The sequence below is a fragment of the Moschus berezovskii genome, chromosome 4 (assembly GCF_049115385.1).
Source record: "Moschus berezovskii isolate FMDL1 chromosome 4, NW_MosBer_1.0, whole genome shotgun sequence".
Classification (NCBI taxonomy): domain Eukaryota; kingdom Metazoa; phylum Chordata; class Mammalia; order Artiodactyla; family Moschidae; genus Moschus; species Moschus berezovskii.
The window spans coordinates 27,734,238-27,750,088 of record NC_142463.1 but is presented as its reverse complement, the minus strand read 5'-3'; the positions used below and the strand labels follow the sequence as shown (position 1 = coordinate 27,750,088).

Here is a 15,851-nt window from a genome sequence, read left to right as displayed (position 1 = left end):
CTGACCCCTAGCCCTTGTGCCCTCAGGGTACAAGTCTGGCCATACCAGAGTCAACTTTCAGCAAGCATGCTTGCAGGCTTTGACAAATGCTTGTTCCTTTTTCTGGAATATTCCTCCAAGGCCATCTGAGCTGTTTATGCATTCTTTAAGACCACCAGTGCCTCTTTCTCCAGGAAGCCATCCCTGGCCCCTCATCCAAGCTTCCTTTCTCAGATCACTGATCACCCAAGATCGTCATCACCTCTTTGTCCTTCTGCCTTCCCCATGTCGGATTCAATTCTGTTCCCAGCACACAGAATGAGAAGGGAGAGCAAAAAGGCTGGTCCCCGGGAGGCCCACCAGGCATCACCCTGCCCATCCATCTCCCCACTTCTATTCCCCTGCTGATCCCACAACTTTCCCCAGTGGGAAAACTGACTGCTAAGATAACCTGGCTGAGGTACCAGGTAAGGTCCCCAAACTTGGGACCAATGAAGCCTTCTATCACAACCAGCTAGACCGTCTCCTACCCTGAGACACTGTCCTGATCCTACCAGGGCCTCGCAGGCTGAGCCCTCCTTTGTCTCCACAGCAGCGTTCCCTGCACCCACCATTGCAGCTATGGATGGGTTTGCCTTGGGTGGAGGCCTGGAACTCGCCCTGGCCTGTGACCTCCGAGTGGCAGGTACTGGGTAGAGGGAGAGGTGTGGAAGGGTGGGAGGGAAGAGTGAATGAAGCTAATTCTGGCGATTCTGCAGTCAGCCACTGCTCTCGGCTTTCCAACAAGCCCCAGAACTAAAGACAAAGTGGGAGCCAAGGAATTCAGGCAGTAGCGGTTCCCCACCGACCGCCCAGACCCTGACTGCTGCAGGACTCGTCCCTTCTGAGTCAGCTGCCCTCAGCTCAGGACTGCTTGTCCCAACCCCAGGGCAACTGCTGATACAACTAGAAAGAACATAGAGAGCGAAGGTTGAGGACAAAGGTATCTTATTCAGTCTTCCAGTTCTGTCCAAGCCAGCTTTATCCACCATATTGTGAACAAAGGTGAGCCGCGAGGGCAGTCTGTTATACACCCAGTTAATCACAAGCATGACTGGGCAGGAACAGTGCCCTACAGTAGCTCTATCAGAATCCACAAAGGTTTGCATTAGTAGTTCAAAGAAACTGAACTTCAAAATGTGGAGGGCAGGGAGGATAAAGATAATTGATCACTTTTAACCTTGCTGACTTGGTGGTTAGCTGTGCCCTTTTTAGGGAGATAAGAGAAGATCTGAGTGCCATAATGGTGCCACATTTTCTCCTGCCACCAAGCAAGAAACTTTCATCTTTTTTTTTAACATGTAGCCCCAGGCATAGAAGAACTTTATATCCACATGATGCATAACAAAGAGAAGCCATCAAATACCAGGTCAGGTCATAGCACCAACTCTGGTTCTACCTGTCTGTGTTTAGGGGAGCTAACTTGCAGGGTTTGGTGGATAGAAGGTGAATGTAAACCCCTCCTTCAAATACTGCATGGTTCACAGGGGCCATGTTGAAGGAATTCAGGAGAAGCCTGTGGAGTGGGACACTCAAGGAGGGCCTCTCACATGAAGTACAACTGTGAAAGGAGAATGTGGATCAGAATACAGGAAAATTTCAGGCTGACAAAAAGCTGGGAGGAAAACTGGTAGAAGCAGGAGTCACTGAGACTCTAGGCCAGACCTGAGCTAAGAATGCATGAGACAGAGAATCCATTAACTTACAAATAGGTACCGGGCAGCATCCAGGAACCCTTCCTTGTTCGAAGCACCATGACCTCACTTGATCATTATCAACTCTATAAAGCAGGTAAAAGAGAGGTTATCAATTTTTTTTCCCCATCCGTGAGGCTCAGCAAGGCTAAGAAAATTGCTCAGTGGGTTGTGGAGGTAGGGTGAGTGCTGGGCCTCCTGACTTCCAGGCTAGGGCTCTTCCAAAGGCAGTGACTGGAGGAGTATGGCTGTGGCTGCACCATGAGGGAAGTGATCAGCTGGATGGGTGAGCAGAGCCCGCAGACAGTGTCTCCTCTCCTCAGGGACTGGTGCTGGAAGACAGGTGAGGGCCTCACTGTTTCGTCTAAGCAGCTTCCTCGGCTGTCATGGGGCTGATCGAGACCGCCCGAGGGCTCCTCCCAGGAGCAGGTAATCTCAACACATACCATCCATCCTCTACCTGTTCTTTCTATCCAGCATAATTCCCTACTTTCCTCTTTTGCCCTATGTTCTGGGCTCTCCCCCACCACCCTAACCCAATCTTGTCCTCTGAGAGGTCTTGGCTGACTACCAGCCAGGGCCTCCTCTGGGCCCCCACATTCCATGAGGATTCACCATCCCTACTCCACCCTGACAGGAGGGACTCAGAGGCTGCCTCGATGCCTGGGGGTGGCCCTGGCAAAGGAGCTCATCTTCACAGGCCAACGACTGAGTGGGGCGCAGGCCCAGGCTCTGGGGCTGGTGAACCACGCTGTGGCCCAGAATGAGGAGGGCAATGCTGCCTACCACCGGGCACGAGAACTGGCCCAGGAGATCCTGCCCCAGGTACGACTGCTGCTCAGCACGGGCGGGCTTGTGCCACTGGGGATCACGGGTGGGGAGGCCAGGGGTCAAGGGTGTCTCATGCAACCACACAAGATCCATTTTCCCAGATTTATAAAATCAACCGTCTTTGGCGGTCTTGCCTCCATTCAGCCATCTAGTAAAATAATTTAAATCAGATTTTAAGTTAAGATGAAAATTGAGTTCCGAAGGGCTGGGATCAATTAAGTTTGAAAATCCTCAAAACAGCCTATAAAACAGAACTTCCTGTGATGATGCAAACGATCTCTATCTGTGCCATCCACTAAGGCAGTCACTAGCCACATTTTGTCTCTATGTCCGACTCTGTGCTACTCCATAGACTCTAGCCCACCAGACTCCTCTTGTCCATGGTATTTTACAAGCAAATATACTAGAGTGGGCTACCATTTCCTTCTTCAGGGGATCTTCCCAACCCAGGGACTGAACCCAAGCCTCCTGCGTGCCAAGCAGTTTTTTACCATTGAGCTACCTAGGAATCCCCACTAGTCACATTACTTAAATTAAAATTTTAATTTCTCAATTACACTTCCCATAATTTTAATGCTAATAGACACATTTGGCTGTTGGCTATTTTACTGGACAGTAAAGCATGAATGTGTCCCAAAATTGAAACTGCAAGATTCTTTAAAGCAGGTAATGAACTACCAGCCCATCTTTCAACCATACTACGTGGTGGAAAAGCACTTGAAATACATGATGTAGGACATGTGTTAAGACCCATACTTCTTTTTTTAAATCCTCTAATAGCCTATTAGCATAGTCTCCCCAAAAGTGTAGATACCCAGGGAGTGGGTTAGGCCCTTCCTACATGTAATCTCCAAGTATCTGAGAGGCTCCACTGGCTTCTCACTTCTCTAAGAGAGCCAGAGGGAGGTCCGAAGTTTCCACAAAGATAGGCAAGCAGCTGAAATGGAGCCAGGTTCGCTTAAGTTGTAATACTCACCGAGCCCATATAGTGCATCCTCATTCAGACATAATCAGATGCAAACAAGCCTGGGTAGTGTAAGAGTGTCCCAGTGTTAGAACCATCCAGTTGAGGTGATTATCCCTGTCGTGTCTGTGCTATAACAGACCCAACAAGGTTAAGTGAATGCTCATCAAAGTCAAAGAAAGTGACTGCAATAATACCACAAAGACAGACACTATTTTGGCATTCATTCCGCATAATACAGAAATACATATAATAACTAGTTTTTAAAGAGTGCAGACCATGTACAAAATTTTTAAAGAACAAACTAAATCTTTAATGGATTTCAAATACAAAAAATTAAAGACATATAACAAAGGTCAAATACAACAATGTTAACCATATTCTTTCATTTTAATATTATCAACACAGAAAAGTATTTGAATTAATCAAGAAAAGTAAAAAAGAGTTATCCTATTTTGGGGAAAAAAGTCTCCCTTAAATAATCCTGCCTCTTTTATAATTTTGAGATCTTTACTTACTTGCTTGCTTAGTTACTTGAGGGTAAGGACTATGAAAAACTAATGGTAAGTTTGGTTTTCGGTGTTGGCCATCTGGTGATGTCCATGTGTAGAGTCTTCTCTTGTGTTGTTGGAAGAGGGTGTTTGCTATGACCAGTGCGTTCTCTTGGCAAAACTCTATTAGCCTTTGCCCTGCTTCATTCCGTGCTCCAAGGCCAAATTTGCCTGTTACTCCAGGTGTTTCTTGACTTCCTACTTTTGCATTCCAGTCCCCTAGAATGAAAAGGACATCTTTTTTGGGTGTTAGTTCTAAAAGGTCTTGTAGGTCTCCATAGAATTGTTCAACTTCAGCTTCTTCAGTGTTACTGGTTGGGGCATAGGCTTGGATTACTGTAATATTGAATGGTTTGCCTTGGAAACAAACAGAGATCATTCTGTCGTTTTTGAGATTGCATCCAAGTACTGCATTTCGGACTCTTTTGTTGACCTTGATGGCTACTCCATTTCTTCTAAGAGATTCCTGCCCACAGTAGTAGATATAATGGTCATCTGAGTTAAATTCACCCATTCCAGGCCATTTTAGTTCACTGATTCCTAGAATGTCTATGTTCACTCTTTTCATCTCCTGTTTGACCACTTACAATTTGCCTTGATTCATGGACCTGACATTCCAGGTTCCGATGAAATATTGCTCTTTATAGCATTGGACCTTGCTTCTATCACCACTCACATCCACAACTGGGTATTGTTTTTGCTTTGGCTCCATCCCTTCATTCTTTCTGGAGTTATTTCTCCACTGATCTCCAGTAGCATACTGGGCACCTACCGACCTGGGGAGTTCCTCATTCAGTATCCTATCATTCTGCCTTTTCATACTGTTCGTGGGGTTCTCAAGGCAAGAATACTGAAGTGGTTTGCCATTCCCTTCTCCAGTGGACCACATTCTGTCAGACCTCTCCACCATGACCTGCCCATCTTGGGTGGCCCCACATGGCATGGCTTAGTTTCATTGAGTTAGACAAGGCTGTGGTCCATGTGATCAGACTGACTAGTTTTCTGTGATTATGATTTCGGTGTGTCTGCCCTCTGATGCCCTCTCGCAACAACTACTGTTTTACTTGGGTTTCTCTTACCTTGGTCATGGGGTATTTCTTCATGGCTGTTCCAGCAAAGCTTGGCCGCTGCTCCTTACCTTGGACGAGGGGTATCTGCTCACGGTCGCCCCTCCCGACCTTGAACATGGAGATGCACACTGGGGTGGATATTTCTTGTCACTTCACCATGAGGTTTCGTGTTTCCCTGGCAGAAAGAAACTGTCTGCCTGGGTTACTAATCCCCCAGGATGGAGGTTCGTGACATTGTACAGGAGACAGGGATCAAGACCATCCCCATGGAGAAGAGATGCAAAAGAGCAAAATGGCTGTCTGAGGAGGCCTTACAAATAGCTGTGAAAAGAAGAGAAGCAAACAGCAAAGGAGAAAAGGAAAGATATAAGCATCTGAATGCAGAGTTCCAAAGAATAGCAAGGAGACATAAGAAAGCCTTCCTCAGGGATCAATGCAAAGAAATAGAGGAAAACAATAGAATGGGAAAGACTAGAGATCTCTTCAAGAAAATTGCAGATACCAAGGGAACATTTCATGCAAAGATGGGCTCGATAAAGGACAGAAATGGTATGGACCGAACAGAAGCAGAAGATATTAAGAAGAGGTGGCAAGAATACACAGAAGAACTGTACAAAAAAGATCTTCACGACCTGGATAATCACGAGGGTGTGATCATTCACCTAGAGCCAGACATCCTGGAATGTGAAGTCAAGTGGGCCTTAGGAAGCATCACTATCAACAAAGCTAGTGGAGGTGATGGAATTCCAGTTGAGCTATTTCAAATCCTGAAAGATGATGCTGTGAAAGTACTGCACTCAGTATGCCAGCAAATTTGGAAAACTCAGCAGTGGCCACAGGACTGGAAAAGGTCAGTCTTCATTCCAATCCCAAAGAAAGGAAATGCCAAAGAATGCTCAAACTACCGCACAATTTCACTCATCTCACATGCTAGTAAAGTCATGCTCAAAATTCTCCAAGCCAGGCTTCAGCAATATGTGAACCGTGAACTTCCAGATATTCAAGCTGGTTTTAGAAAAGGCAGAGGAACCAGAGATCAAATTGCCAACATCCACTGGATCATTGAAAAAGCAAGACAGTTCCAGAAAAACATCTACATCTGCTTTATTGACTATGCCAAAGCCTTTGACTGTGTGGATCACAATAAACTGTGGAAAATTCTTCAAGAGATGGGCATACCAGACCACCTGACCTGCCTCTTGAGAAACCTGTTTGCAGGTCAGGAAGCAATAGTTAGAACTGGACATGGAACAACAGACTGGTTCCAAATAAGAAAAAGATTATGTTAAGAATGTATATTGTCACCCTGCTTATTTAACTTATATTCAGAGTACATCATCAGGAACGCTGGGCTGGAAGAAGCACAAGCAGGAATCAAGATTGCCCGGAGAAATATCAATAACCTCAGATATGCAGATGACACCACCCTTATAGCATAGTGTGAGGAGGGACTAAAAAGCCTCTTGTTGAAAGTGAAAGAGGAGAGTGAAAACGTTGGCTGAAAGCTCAACATTCAGAAATCTAAGATCATGGCATCTGGTCCCATCGCTTCATGGGAAATAGATGGACAAACAGTGGAAACAGTGTCAGACTTTATTTTGGGGGGCTCCAAAATCACTGCGGATGCTGATTGCAGCCATGAAATTAAAAGACGCTTACTCCTTGGAAGGAAAGTTATGACCAACCTAGATAGCATATTAAAACGCAGAGACATTACTTTGCCAACCAACTAGGTCCGTCTAGTCAAGGCTATGGTTTTTCCCGTGGTCATGTATGGATGTGAGAGTTGGACTGTGAAGAAAGCTGATCGCCGAAGAACTGATGCTTTTGAACGGTGTGTTGGAGAAGACTGTTGAGAGTCCCTTGGACTGCAAGGAGATCCAAGCAGTCCATTCTAAAGATCAGTCCTGGGTGTTCATTAGAAGGACTGATGATAAAGCTGAAACTCCAATACATTGGCCACCTCATGCAAAGAATTGACTCACTGGAAAAGAGTCTGATGCTGGGCGGGATTGGGGGCAGGAGAAATAGAGGACGACAAAGAATGAGATGGCTGGATGGCATCACTGACTCGATGGACATGAGTCTGAGTGAACTCCAGGGGTTGGTGATGGACAGGAAGGCCTGGCATGCTGCGGTTCATAGGGTCGCAAAGAGTCGGACATGACTGAGTGACTGAACTGAACTGAGGTTTGGTTTAAAAGCATTTGTCTTGTCTTCATTTCTTGTTTATAGTTTCATCACACAAAAATGGAGAGTCTGATGCTGTTCATTTTAATGCTATCATGTTTCTGTTATACTTGGCCAGAAAGTCTCTCAACTGATACAAAACTCCGAGTAACTCAGGATAGTAGCTGATTACACTTCCATGGAGTGGGGGTCCTATTTGTATAGAGCTTGTCTTTTTGCATAAAATGAATAACTTGGTCTTTGAGCTTGATCTCAAGATGATTCAGGTTTCAGATTTTTCAATATATTGAAATAATGGTATTTTACTCATTACTAGCATTTCAGCATTTAAAAGTAGCTTTCTATACCAAAGGACTTCCCTGATAGCTCAGCTGGTAAAGGATCTGCCTGCAGTGCAGGAGACCCCTGTTTGATTCCTCGGTCGGTAAGATCCGCTAGAGAAGGGATAGGCTACCCACTCCAGTAGTCTTGGGCTTCCCTTGTGGCTCAGGTGGTAAAGAATCCGCCTGTGATACGGGACACTGGGTGCAATCCCTGGGCTGGGAAGATCCCCTGGAGAAGGAAAAGGCTACCCACTCCAGTATCCTGGCCTGGAGAATTCCATGGAGTGTAGAGTCCATGGGTTTGCAGAGTCGGACACGACTGAGTGACTTTCACTTTCTATACCAAATCAACATCGTATCAAAAACTAGTGCTAGAATCACTAATGAAAATGTTGGGACATTCTGATGCAACCTGTTTAACTTCCAGGTGAGTTACTGAGTGCCACTGAGTGCAAAGTATGAAGATGCCCTATAGGGTGAGTGCAAGAGATACTGTGGTAGATGGCTGCCCTCTAGTGGAGAAACTATCAAGACCAGGGAGTCAAAACGGTCCAGAAACTACATCCACCCCAAAAAGAAAGTTCACTTTCACACATTGGAGAAGGAAATGGCAACCCACTCCAGTGTTCTTGCCTGGAGAATCCCAGGGACAGGGGAGCCTGGTGGGCTTCCGTCTATGGGGTCACACAGAGTCGACACGACTGAAGTGACTTAGCAGCAGCAGCAGCAGCAAAAGGAAAGTGAAGTTGCTCAGTCAGGTCCGATCCTTTGCGACCGCATGGACTGTAGCCTACCAGGCTCCTCCATCCATGGAATTTTCCAGACAAGAGCACTGGAGTGGGTTGCCATTGCTTCTCCAGGGAATCTTCCCAACTCAGGGATCAAACCCGGGTTTCCCACATTGCAGACAGATTCTTTACCCTCTGAGCCACCAGGGAAGCCCTACAGCCCCAAAGAGCCTGTCAATAAACACAAGGTCCACAAATTAACACTCAGATTTTCCCTTTAAGTGGTAAATACACTTTACCCTAGGAATATGGATTTGGCTACATTTTCCATGGAACATCAAAGGAATGGAACATCCTGTGGCAACTGTGACTCATTTCCAAATAACATAAAATGATCCATCATATTTCTAATTGAGCTACTTCACACAGTGTTACCTCGAACACCACAGGTTGGACCTGTGTAGGTTCACTTATTCATGGATATTTTTTCCCACTAAATACATACTACAGTACTACATGATCCAAGGTTGGTTGAATTTGTGGATGAAGAACTGTTTACAGGGCGGGTTGGCTGCAAAGTTATGTACAGATTTTCTATGGCATGAATGATCAGTTCCCCTAAGCTCCAGGCTGTTCAAGGCTCAACTGCAATTATGCATACATGCACAGACACACTCAGAAACATAAATATGTATGTTTTCAACACAGAGTCAACATGGCTATATAGTTTTTAATTTTCTCTGACAAGAAATCAGTAGTTAAATAATACATATTCATAACAAGCAAATCAAAGGACATAGAATAAAAATCAAAAGTAGGGTGATCCTGTTATCCTGGGGCTGTCCAGGTTCAAAGTGAAAAGTCCCACATCGTAAAACAGCACATCAGTCACTGGCAAACCAGGACAGTTGGTCACCAAAACATTCCTCAGTTCCCCAGTCACTCTCCCCAGAGATGACCACTGTTAACAGTTTTCATACTCTTCCAGAAATTTTCATTGTACATGTAAAATATGCACATATACTCACATATCTAAATAATTCTAAATTCCTTTAGGACAATTTAGGGGAGAAGGAACACACCTTTAATGGCTAGTCTAGTTCTAACTGATGTTTAAAAACATAAACTATGCACAGAAAAGAATTCAAACAGTATAGAAAAGTACAAAACAGTGAAGTTCTCCATTCTCTTGATCCTTCTCCTCAAAGACACATCATACCAACACCTTCCACACAAATGGAATAATATATACAGCCACTATGCAGCTTCCTTTTTTCACCTAATATGTTGGAGAGTTACCCATTTCAGCACATACTTATCAACCTCATTCATTTAAACTGCACACTTTTTCATTCATGGTATGGATGTGTCATCATTTAACCAGTACTCTAGTGAGGAACATCACATTACTGACATCTTTAAGCTCCTGAAAAATAGCTGGAGTGATGAACTTTGGACATCTTAGTGTACTCCTGAAAGTGCACCTGTAGGGCAGATGCCTTCGTGGAGTTACAACAGGAAAGAGCATGGGCATCTATCTAATTTGCCAGTTCTTGTCAAACTGTGCTCCTGAAGCATTGTTCCAGTTTACTCTCCATTCAATTATGTGAGCAAATACTTCTCAACAGTAATGGGCATTACCAACCTTTTACAGTTTCCAAGTGTGAGGTGAAAAGGAGCACCCAACTGTTCTGATTTATGTTTCTCTAAAAGTAAAGCTGAGCACACCTTGTATCTGTTTTTCTTTTTGGTGAACTAGCTTTCCATACTGCATGAATGCTAAAAATATATATATATATATATCAGCTTTTTTAAAGGAAATGCTTCTGTCACAATATCACAAATATATTCTCCCAGATCTTGATTTTTGCTTGAATCTGTGGCATTTTTCCCAGTCGTAAGTTCTTTTATCTTTATGAAGCTAGTTTTTCATTTATGCCTTCAATGCTAACAGACTTTTTAAATTGTTCTTTTCCTGATAAAGTCTTATAAAAACTTCAAATAATACAATGTGAATAAAATACGAGGTAAATGCCTGGAAGCAGGGCCCAGGATGGACAGCCAAACCTGCAGTAGGACAAGATAACTAGAAGCAAGATCAATGAGGCAAAAATGGTCACCGTGGTGCTCGTGCTTCCAAGTGGCCCTACAAAACGCCCCTCAGGATTTCAATCCAGGCCTGTCAGATTCCAAAGTCCAAGTTCCTAATACTGACCTTTTTTCGCCCTACTGGGGAAAAGCGTGCTTTCAGTGGAGGCTTGCATTTGCTGAGATGAGAAGGGTAGAGGAAGGCAGCAGCAGCGGGAAAGGTGACCGGGAATCAGATCTAAGTTTCACCACTGACTCACTGGACAATCGTGGCCAAGTGCTTCACCACCGTGAGCCTCAATCAAACCCATCCTGAAGGGGTGGGGAGCAGCCTGTGACCATTAGACAAGTCTGTGGGTGGGAAAGCATTTATACAATGGAGTATGTTGTACACGCTGGAGGATGTATTAAAGGACAAGAATTCCAGATGGTCAGGACTAGAAGGGTTAGGGATCAGTTAGGCTTCCTTCATTATTGAAAAGGAACATCAGCTAAGTAGTAGGTGTAACACTAACAAAAGTAAACACTGTCACTAGAATAGTTGGATTTCTATCCAGACCTCTTCCCGCATCATGGAGCTTGTGTGCAACTGTGAGCACCAGCTGATCCCCTTCTCAACCAAGCGTTTGCTTTTCCCTAGGCCCCCACTGCTGTGCGGCTGAGCAAAGTAGCCATTGACCGAGGAATAGAGGTGAGAGGGTTCTGGGTCGGGACTCAGCATCTGCTAAGGTCAGTGGGGTGGCTGGGAGGCAGTGCTTTCAGGGCACATAGATGGACAGTACAGCTGGAAAGAACTCAGGAACTGGACTCTTCCTACAGACTTTGAGCCTGATCTCTCTCTCTGTGCCTTAGTTTTACCCATCTAACAAAGCATTTGCCATCTGTCTCTGTGGAGATACAACCCTGTGCTGCTGCAGCTGTCGACCTTTAACACTTCCCCTAGAGGGAGTTCAGGGTGGAGTGAGGCACTCTGTGCTCCAGGAAATCTGGAGGAACAGGTGTTTAGATAGTTAGATTTTCAGGAACCGATTTCATAACAATCTTTATATCTCTTCATATCTAGTTCAGTTCAGTCGCTCAGTCATGTCCGACTTTTTGCAACCCCATGAATCACAGCACGCCAGGCCTCCCTGTCCATCACCAACTCCTGGAGTTCACTCAAACTCCTGTCCATCGAGTCAGTGATGCCATCCAGCCATCTCATTCTCTGTCGTCCGCTTCTCCTCCTGCCCCCAATCCCTCCCAGCATCAGAGTCTTTTCCAATGAGTCAAGTCTTACCATGAGGTGGCCAAAGTATTGGAGTTTCAGCTTTAGCATCAGTCCTTCCAATGAACACCCAGGACTGATGCCCTTTAGGATTGACTGGTTGGATCTCCTTGCAGGGACTCTCAAGAGTCTTCTGTAACACCACCGTTCAAAAGCATCAATTCTTCAGCTCTCAGATTTCTTCACAGTCCAACTTTCACATCCATACATGACCACTGGAAAAACCATAGCCTTGACTAGAGAGACCTTTGTTGGCAAAGCAATGTCTCTGCTATTTAATATGCTATCCAGCTTGATCATAACTTTCCTTCCAAGGAGTAAGCGTCTTTTAATTTCATGGCTGCAATCACCATCTGCAGTGATTTTGGAGCCCCCAAAATATAAAGTCTGACACTGTTTCCATTGTTTCCCATCTATTTTCCATGAAGTGATGGGACCAGATGCCATGATCTTGGTTTTCTGAATGTTGAGCTTTAACCCAACTTTTTCACTCTCCTCTTTCACTTTCAACAAGAGGCTTTTTAGTTCCTCCTCACACTATGCCATAAGGGTGGTGTCATCTGCATATCTGAGGTTATTGATATTTCTCCCGGATATCTTGATTCCTGCTTGTGCTTCTTCCAGCCCAGCGTTCCTGATGATGTACTCTGCATATAAGTTAAATAAGCAGGGTGACAATATACAGCCTTGACGTACTCCTTTTCCTATTTAGAACCAGTCTGTTGTTCCATGTCCAGTTCTAACTGTTGCTTCCTGACCTGCATACAGGTTTCTCAAGAGGCAGGTCAGGTGGTCTGGTATGCCCATCTCTTGAAGAATTTTCCACAGTTTATTGTGATCCACACAGTCAAAGGTTTTGGCATAGTCAATAAAACAGAAGTAGATATTTTTCTGGAACTCTCTTGCTTTTTCCGTGATTCAACAGATGTTGGCAATTTGATCTCTGGTTCCTCTGCCTTTTCTAAAACCAGCTTGAACATTTGGAAGTTCACGGTTCACATATTGCTGAAGCCTGGTTTGGAGAACTGTGAGCATAACTTGACTAGCATGTGAGATGAGTGCAACTCTGCAGTAGTTTGAGCATTCTTTGGCATTGCCTTTCTTTGGGATTGGAATGAAGACTGACCTTTTCCAGTCCTGTGGCCACTGTGGTCATTATGGTGTGTAGGCTCTTTTAATTACAGTGTGTGTGTTCTAGTTCCCTGACTATAGTGACTAAAAAGATGCACAATTTGAGAGTTGTGAGTTAAGTTTTATTTGGGGCAAAATCAGGACTGCAGCCCAGGAGGGAGCACCTCAGATAGCTCTGAGAGACTGCTCCAAAGAGGCAGTCAGGGAAGGTCAATATATAAGATTTCAGCGAAGTGGGAGTTCAATATAGTCAAGCTTACTTTGTAAAAGATTTTCTGCTAGTCGGAGGAGCTGATATCACCAGGAAGGGATTTAGTGTTTTTCTAGATATGAATGGGGCGGTGGCCGAGAGGAGCTACCCCACATCTGAGGTCGGGGCAGCGGCCAAGAGGAGCAACCTGATGTCCAAGTAGCGGCGGCTATGCGGGCACAGGAGGGCCGAGAGGAGCTACTCCACATTCAAGGTCAGGAGAGGCGGCCGTGAGGAGATACCCCTCGTCCAAGGTAAGGAGCAGCAGCTGCGCTTTGCTGGAGCAGCCATGAAGAAATACCCCACGTCCAAGGTAAGAGAAACCCAAGTAAAACGGTAGGTGTTGTGAGAGGGCATAGAGGGCAGACATACTGAAATCATAATTACAGAAAACTAGTCAATCTGATCACATGGACCACAACCTTGTCTAACTCAATGAAAATAAGCCATGCCATGTTGGGCCACCCAAGACGGGCGGGTCATGGTGGAGAGGTCTGACAGAATGTGGTCCACTGGAGAAGGGAATGGCAAACCACTTCAGTATTCTTGCCTTGAGAACCCCATGAACAGTATGAAAAGGCAGAATGATAGGATACTGAAAGAGGAACTCCCCAGGTCGGTAGGTGCCCAGTATGCTACTGGAGATCAGTGGAGAAATAACTCCAGAAAGAATGAAGGGATGGAGCCAAAGCAAAAACAATACCCAGTGGTGGATGTGACTGGTAATAGAAGCAAGGTCCGAGCAATATTGCATACAAACCTGGAATGTCAGGTCCATGAATCAAGGCAAATTGGAAGTGGTCAAACAGGAGATGGCAAGAGTAAATGTTGACATTCTAGGAATCAGCAAACTAAAATGGACTGGAATGGGTGAATTTAACTCAGATGACCATTGTATCTACAACAGTGGGCAGGAATCCCTTAGAAGAAATGGAGTAGCCATCATGGTCAACAAAAGAGTCCGAAATGCAGTACTTGGATTTAATCTCAAAAACGACAGAATGATCTCTGTTCGTTTCCACGGCAAACCATTCAATATCACGGTGATCCAAGCCAATGCCCCAAGCAGTAACGCTAAAAAAGCTGAAATTGAATGGTTCTATGAAGACCTACAAGACCTATTAGAACTAATACCCAAAAAAAATGTCCTCTTCATTATAGGGGACTGGAATGCAAAAGTAGGAAGTCAAGAGTAACAGGCAAATTTGGCCTTGGAGTACAGAATAAAGCAGGGCAAAGGCTAATAGAGTTTTGCCAAGAGAACGCACTGGTCATAGCAAACACCCTCTTCCAACAACACAAGAGAAGACGCTACACATGGACATCACCAGATGACCAATACCGAAATCAGATTGATTATATTCTTTGCAGCCAAAGATGGAGAAGCTCTATACAGTCAGCAAAAATAAGACCAGGAGCTGACTGTGGCTCAGATCATGAACTCCTTATTGCCAAATTCAGACTGAAATTGAAGAAAGTATGAAAAAACACTAGACCATTCAGGTATGACCTAAATCAAATCCTTTATGATTATACAGTAGAAGTGAGAAGTAGATTTAAGGGACTAGATCTGATAGACAGAGTGCCTGATGAACTATGGATGGAGGTTCGTGACATTGTACAGAAAGACAGGAACCAAGATCATCCCCATGGAAAAGAGATGCAAAAGAGCAAAATGGCTGTCTGAGGAGGCCTTACAAATACCTGTGAAAAGAAGAGGAGCGAAAAGCAAAGGAGAAAAGGAAAGACATAAGCATCTGAATGCAGAGTTCCAAAGAATAGCAAGGAGAGATAAGAAAGTCTTCCTCAGTGATCACTGAAAAGAAATAGAGGAAAACAACAGAATGGGAAAGACTAAAGATCTCATCAAGAAAATTAGAGATATCAGTGGAACATTTCATGCAAAGATGGGCTCGATAAAGGACAGAAATGGTACGGACCTAACAGAAGCAGAAGATATTAAGAAGAGGTGGTAAGAATACACAGAAGAACTGTACAAAAAAGATCTTCATGACCCAGATAATCACGATGGTGTGATCACTCACCTAGAGCCAGACATCCTGGAATGTGAAGTCAAGTGAGCCTTAGGAAGCATCACTATGAATGAAGCTACTGGAGGTGATGGAATTCCAGTTGAGCTATCTCAAATCCTGGAAGATGATGCTGTGAAAGTGCTGCACTCAATATGTCAGCACATTTGGAAAACTCATCAGTGTTCACAGACTGGAAAGGGTCAGTTTTCATTCCAATCCCAAAGAAAGGCAACGCCAAAGAATGCTCAAACTACCTCACAATGGCACTCATCTCACACGCTAGAAAGTCATGCTCAAAATTCTCCAAGCCAGGCTTCAACAATACATGAACCGTGAACTTCCAGATGCTCAAGCGGTTTCAGAAAAAGCAGAGGAACCAGAGATCAAATTGCCAACATCTGCTGGATCATTGAAAAAGCAAGAGAATTCCAGAAAAACATCTATTTCTGCTTTATTGACTTATGCCAAAGCCTTTGACTGTGTGGATCACAATGAACTGGAAAATTCATCAAGAGATGGGAATACTAGAGCACCTGACCTACCTCTTGAGAAACCTATATGCATGTCAGGAAGCAACAGTTAGAACTGGACATGGAGCAACAGACTGGTTCCAAATAGGAAAGGGAGTACGTCAAGGCTGTATATTGTCACCTGCTTATTTAACGTATATGCAGAGTACATCATGAGAAACGCTGGGCTGGAAGAAGCACAAG

General features: G+C 44.5%; 1 protein-coding gene across 1 annotated transcript in view; it reads left to right on the top strand.

Annotated features, from left to right (window-relative positions):
• Window positions 1-15,851, top strand: part of LOC129540334 (enoyl-CoA hydratase domain-containing protein 2, mitochondrial-like) — a 40,211-nt gene that overhangs the window by 13,869 nt on the left and 10,491 nt on the right. The window contains exons 6-9 of the mRNA XM_088834992.1: window positions 572-664; window positions 2,085-2,141; window positions 2,350-2,537; window positions 11,098-11,148. Of these exons, the coding sequence (XP_088691118.1) occupies window positions 572-664; window positions 2,085-2,141; window positions 2,350-2,537; window positions 11,098-11,148 (389 nt within the window). The remainder of the gene's footprint in view (window positions 1-571; window positions 665-2,084; window positions 2,142-2,349; window positions 2,538-11,097; window positions 11,149-15,851) is intronic.